Source organism: Raphanus sativus, chromosome 1 (assembly GCF_000801105.2).
Source record: "Raphanus sativus cultivar WK10039 chromosome 1, ASM80110v3, whole genome shotgun sequence".
NCBI classification, from domain to species: Eukaryota; Viridiplantae; Streptophyta; class Magnoliopsida; order Brassicales; family Brassicaceae; genus Raphanus; species Raphanus sativus.
In genome coordinates this window covers 4,234,744-4,240,882 of record NC_079511.1, presented here as the reverse complement: position 1 = coordinate 4,240,882, position 6,139 = coordinate 4,234,744, and the positions used below count along the sequence as shown (strand labels likewise).

General features: G+C 30.5%; 1 protein-coding gene across 1 annotated transcript; it reads left to right on the top strand.

The window, feature by feature from the left end:
• The first annotated feature begins 2,207 nt into the window (after window positions 1–2,207).
• LOC108836986 (amino acid permease 8) lies at window positions 2,208–4,717 on the top strand. Its single transcript, XM_018610072.2, has 6 exons — window positions 2,208–2,624; window positions 2,951–3,044; window positions 3,132–3,346; window positions 3,497–3,639; window positions 3,798–4,025; window positions 4,124–4,717. The coding sequence occupies exons 1-6, from the start codon at window positions 2,303–2,305 to the stop codon at window positions 4,541–4,543; spliced, it is 1,422 nt and encodes a 473-aa protein (XP_018465574.1). The 5' UTR covers window positions 2,208–2,302; the 3' UTR covers window positions 4,544–4,717.
• Window positions 4,718–6,139: the final 1,422 nt, after the last annotated feature.

Sequence of the window (6,139 nt, the reverse complement as noted above, 5' to 3'; positions counted from 1 at the left end):
AACTCATAAATCATCACTAAAATAAAAATATTCAAATATGATATTTTGAATTTCGAAATATTATATAATTTTACTTTTATAATAATAAAATTTTCTAAATTTTCTGAATTAAAAAAAAAATAAATCGTAATTTCATTAGTTTCTTTTAGATATCTGCAAATTATATAAATATTATTTAGTTTTAAATTTTGATAACTATACAATTTTATATGATTTTTAGTAATTTTGTACAAGTTGATTTAATAATTCAACCAAATGAAATAAATAATTTTTTTATCTAAGATTTAACTTTATATATATACATATATATTCTTAAATATAATTTAAAATAAAAAAAATATTTTCTCTTAATTTTATGCTTAATTAATGATATTTATATTAATTATTAGTCAAAATAATAAAATATATAATATTAATAAATTACATTTTAAAATATAAATTTTAACTTTTAAAAAATTCATCACTACACATGGTGCATGAAAACACCTAGATTAATAATTATGACATAACTACTAATATTGATGACATGTCTTATAGATTAATATGATATGGACAATTATATTTAATGTTAATTTATACTTTTGATAAAAAAATTTAAAAATATGGTAATAACTCATATATTATATTTATTATCGATTTATATTTTTGGACTTTTTAAAAATATAGCAATAACGCATAAATCATCATTAAAATAAATATATTCAATTATGACATTTCAAATTTTGAAATATCATTTAAATTAAAAATATTTCAAAAATATATACATATTTTTAGAAAATTATAAAATTAAATCATAAAATCAAATTAAATCGTAAAATCATAAGTTTTTATATATATTTACAGATTTTATAAATATTGTTTAATTTTAATTTTTGACAATTCTGAAATTTTACATATTTATTTAATATATTTAATTAAAATAAATAGATAGAAAAATCTATCTAAGATTATAATTTCAAATATATACATGCACATTCTTAAATATAATTCAAAATAAACAAAATTGGTTTTATCTTAATTTTAATGTTCAGTTAAATCAAATTTTACATATTTATTTAATATATTTAATTAAAATAAATAGATAGAAAAATCTATCTAAGATTATAATTTCAAATATATACATGCACATTCTTAAATATAATTCAAAATAAACAAAATTGGTTTTATCTTAATTTTAATGTTCAGTTAAATCAATTTATATTAAATTATTGATAAGAAAAAAGAAAATTTATAATATTATTAATAAAAATAAGTATAATTTATATTTATTTTTTTAAAAATATTTTAAAATTCTTTTACTGCACATGGTGCAGGAAAACACCTAGTAAATACTTTATAGGTAAAGAAAAAAAAAAAATAATTAAAAAACTGTTCACGCAAAAAAAAAATCAAAGGATAGTATTTTTTTTGTCAACTAAGGGCATCTCCAACCCCACTCCATAATTTACTCCAAATTGAGAAATAGAGTTGAAAATGAAGTAGAAAATATAGTAATGACCAAAAAATAAAAGTATTACTCCATAAATAGAGTAATGCTTTTATTTTTTGATCATCACTCCATTTTTCACTCTATTTTCAACTCTATTTATCAATTTGGAGTAAATTATGGAGTGAGATTGGAGATGCTCTAAAACAGTATTTATTGGGCCTCTGCATATGGTTCACCTCTTTTTTCTTCGTTAACAAATTTTTTACACACAGATTCATCATGCATGCACTCTCATTCATTTTTATTATTATTATTTGTTCTGCATTTTTAGTGTTGATTGGATACTAAATGCATATCAATTTGTATATTATTTTCTCCTGCTTTTCTTCTTCTTGTGCATTTATCCTCTACATTCAGACCCCTAGGTCTTGTGTTTGTTTGTTCAAAGTCAACAATTATTTATTCCTCAGAATGTCCCAGTCAGCCTTATCTCCTAAATCCATTACGGAATTGAATTATGAATTCTTTTTATGGAAGGAAATCCATATATTATCTTTCTATTCAAAACGATGAGAATAAAATAGGGTCTAACCAATAAAATTTAAAGGAAATAAATGAAATGAAATCTCGGTCTGTAATAGTGTATAACAAAATTCACCAATAAGATTAGGAGAAATCATACATTTGATTTTTTTTAAAAAGCGAATTGACTTGATATTTTTCTCTTTATCTCACAAGTGCCAAAAGAGGTAAGAGTATCTCCAAAATATCATAAACATTGACGTTTGTTTGAGTATATAACATTGATGTCATTTACTCTTCTTTGATTCTGCTTGTAACTCTTTCCTCTCATCCTCGGTTTCTCCTCTCAAAATGAAAAGCTTTGACGCGGTGCATAATCCCTCTGCGGTGGAATCCGGTGACGCCACCGGGAATAACGTCGACGATGATGGTAGGGAGAAGAGAACGGGGACGTTGACGACGGCGAGTGCGCACATAATCACGGCGGTGATAGGTTCCGGAGTGTTGTCGTTGGCTTGGGCTATAGCACAACTTGGTTGGGTGGCAGGAACATTGATTCTTGTAACTTTTGCCCTCATCAATTACTACACATCCACTATGCTCGCCGATTGTTATAGATCGGACGCAGGAACACGAAACTATACGTACATGGACGTCGTCCGATCTTACCTAGGTACGTGTTGTTTGTCCTTTTTAGTGTCAACTACTACGCAGGTATGTTTGAACCACAAAATATAAACAAAACGTTATGTTTCATTATTTTTGAAAGATCTATAGTCTATTTTCTTCTTAGAGTATGTGTACTATGCTTTTGAAATGAAAGAAAAATAATGAAGATTATTTTAAAATATATAGAGCTACAGGTGGTAGGCAAACTTGTTAGTTAAAAGTGTTTGGTTTTCTATGCTAGATTTGTTCTTTGTTGTTCTATTCCTGTTTTGTTTAAACCACCTTCAATTTGAATAATGAAAATGGTTTTGTGATGTAAAAAAACGACAGGTGGTAGGAAAGTGCAATTATGTGGACTGGCACAATACGGGAGTCTCGTAGGGATCACTATTGGTTACACCATCACCGCATCTATAAGCTTAGTGTAAGTTGTTACACAACTTGTAACTTCCTTTGATTATAATTTTGTGATGATAACTAACATGTTGTTGTCTTGCGTTGCGTTGGTTAGAGCGATTATGAAAGCATATTGTTTTCATTACAAGGGACATGGTGCGAAATGTTCCGTGCCAAACTATCCATTCATGGCGTCATTTGGGTTCCTCCAGATGTTTCTAAGTCAGCTTCCTAATTTTCACAAGCTCTCTGGGCTCTCCATTGTGGCCGCCGTTATGTCCTTCTCTTATGCATCTATCGGAATTGGTTTAGCCATTGCCGTTGTGGCAAGTACGATTTTCTCTCCATATCTTGTGTTTTTCCTACTTTTGTAGAACAGGCTCAAGCAATTTCAAAACACTAGGCAAATATCTTGATACATTCATTGTAGGCATATGATATGTATATGAATTTTCTGACTAATGGCATGTGAAATATAAGGTGGGAAGGTTGGTAAGACGGGTTTGACGGGCACGGTGGTTGGAGTGGACGTAACCGCATCTGATAAAATATGGAAGGCATTTCAAGCGGTTGGAGACATGGCATTTTCATACTCCTTTTCCGTTGTTCTCGTTGAGATTCAGGCATGCATTCTTTTCTTTTTTTATAGATGATTTGGTGGTCATCATCAAAATAGTGTTTAGCTAGCAACTTTTATAATTGTTGCTTTTTAATTTGATTTTTATTATTATAGAAGACAATGATCAATCATCTTATGAACGTTATTCTTTATCTTTCGTAGGATACACTGAGATCACGCCCACCAGAAAACAAAGTCATGAAAAGAGCAACCCTTGCTGGAGTCTTAACTACAACTGTTTTCTACATCCTATGTGGCTGCATGGGATATGCTGCATTTGGAAACCGAGCCCCCGGAGACTTCCTTACTGACTTTGGTTTTTATGAACCTTTCTGGCTCATCGATTTTGCTAATGCTTGCATCGTCCTCCACCTAGTCGCAGCCTATCAGGTGGGTCTCTGACCAAGTGTCAACTACAAACAGCTTTTGAAGTTACATAATTCTCAAGATGAAAATAAACATATTGATGATGTTTCTAAAATGGGCAGGTGTTTGCACAACCAATTTTCCAACTTGTTGAGAACAAATGCAAAAAAGCATGGCCAGAAAACAATTTCATCAACAAAGAATATTCGATGAGCATACCATTGCTCGGAAAATGGCGCATCAACTTCTTCAGACTGGTGTGGAGGACAGCTTATGTGATTTTGACAACAATTGTTGCAGTGATATTCCCCTTCTTCAACTCGATCTTAGGCCTTATCGGAGCAGCAACGTTCTGGCCGCTAACAGTTTACTTCCCTGTGGAGATGCACATCTCGCAGAGAAAGATTAAGAAGTATTCTATGAGATGGAATGCGTTGAAACTCCTTGTATCGGTTTGTTTGATTGTGTCGCTCTTAGCTGCAATAGGATCCATCGTCGGCTTGATTGATAGTGTCAAGGCGTACAAGCCTTTCCACAGTTAAGATTTGTTACTTGTAACTTAAGCTATCTGAATTTTGTGGGAACTACTTGTGTCAAGAAACAGTTAGTAGCGTTGGTGCATGTCTGCCTGTCTTAAATTATTGACGGCGTTGACCCAAACGCTCGCTTATCCGGTTCGGTTTCGTCCGGTTATTAAGAATATTAATATTATGTGATCGGAAAGGCTTAGTTTTGAAAAACGTAGAAACAGATTTACTTTGAAATGTTCAAAGAAACATTGATATTATCAGTATGTAATGTTTAAAAAAAAATCTCAATCATATATGGGAATTGAACTAATATTTTGTATTGTTCCCTTAAAAAAATGGTAAAAGCCTAAGAGAAAAAGAAGAAGAAGAAGAAGAAGAAAAAATAGAAAAAAAGGGAGGACAGCTTTGTGCATTAATTCAATAGTACGCAAGCCAAAAGGAGAAGGAGAGTGTTTATTTTTTTTTTTTTTTTTTTTTTTTTTTTTTTTGATATCTCTGGTGTCTGGACAGCCACTTTCCCAAATATCCCCGAAGGGGTCCAGCGCCCCAGCAGTAAGGATGTTAAATCGCTGTGGCCGGGTTTCGAAGCTGGGTGGCGGACACCTCAGCCGAGGTTCCATTACCACCAGGCTACGAAGCCCGGTTAGGAGAGTGTTTATTCCTGGACTAGATCACTCCTTTATCTCTATGGTGTAATTCTTACGAGGTCTACTCTAATCTTTGTATTTCACTTGTTGGTTAATGAAAAGTTTATGTTGAGCACAAAAAAAAAGGGGAAGGAGAGTGAAACCAAAGGATCTCGACCTTCACTGTACTATTCGATCCACACCTGCTAGATCCTCTACTTCTAAAACAGCTTTCTGATGTCAGCTAACTCCATTGTGGCCCAATGGCCCGGCCAATTTGTAGATGTGCAGTATCACAAACTTTAAATAATTGTCTGTTGATAAAAAAAAAATTGTCCAATCACGTACGTAAAAAATATGTATCAAATGTCATCCATCAGCTTTGGTAAAAATAATATAAATGTTTGGAAATCATCTATTGTTAGAGCATGTTAAAGAGCAACCTTATTTTTAATGTTGGGTATACCACAAATTTGAATTTTGAAGATGGTGTTTTCAAATGGTAACACCTTGGATATAATTTTATAATAATTTTTGTTTGCATTATAAGCATTAAAATTGACCAAAGTTAATAAAATTTATAAAACTCTTTAACCCAATAATATATTAATTTATTTATTAATTATATGTAACTTAGAAGGTTAAATTTATTCAATCTAACATTTTGATATGAAATATAATTATGAAAACTAAAATGATAATATAAAAGTTAACATGATTATTTGAAAGATACATAATTGTAAGGAGTGAAAAATATGAAACTTCAATATAATATTTTCAACAGTAGAACTTCAAAAATAAAGTTATAGTGTTCAAGACTTTTAAATTTGAGATTTTGAAATTGTTCTTAAAGTGCATAAAACTTTATTTTAAAATTCTAAGATTGTTCTTGAAGATGTTTTCAAGATATTTTTTGAATGTGAAATTGGATCATTATCTTTCTAGGCCAAGATAAAATTAACTGTAAAATCTAGTTCAAGAT

Excerpts from the sequence above, each read along its gene's own strand:
- LOC108836986 (XM_018610072.2), top strand. The coding sequence starts at position 2,303 with ATGAAAAGCTTTGACGCGGTGCATAATCCCTCTGCGGTGGAATCCGGT. Across the intron at positions 3,347-3,496 it reads AGCCATTGCCGTTGTGGCAA|GTGGGAAGGTTGGTAAGACG; the intron begins GTACGATTTTCT and ends GTGAAATATAAG. Across the intron at positions 4,026-4,123 it reads ACCTAGTCGCAGCCTATCAG|GTGTTTGCACAACCAATTTT; the intron begins GTGGGTCTCTGA and ends TAAAATGGGCAG.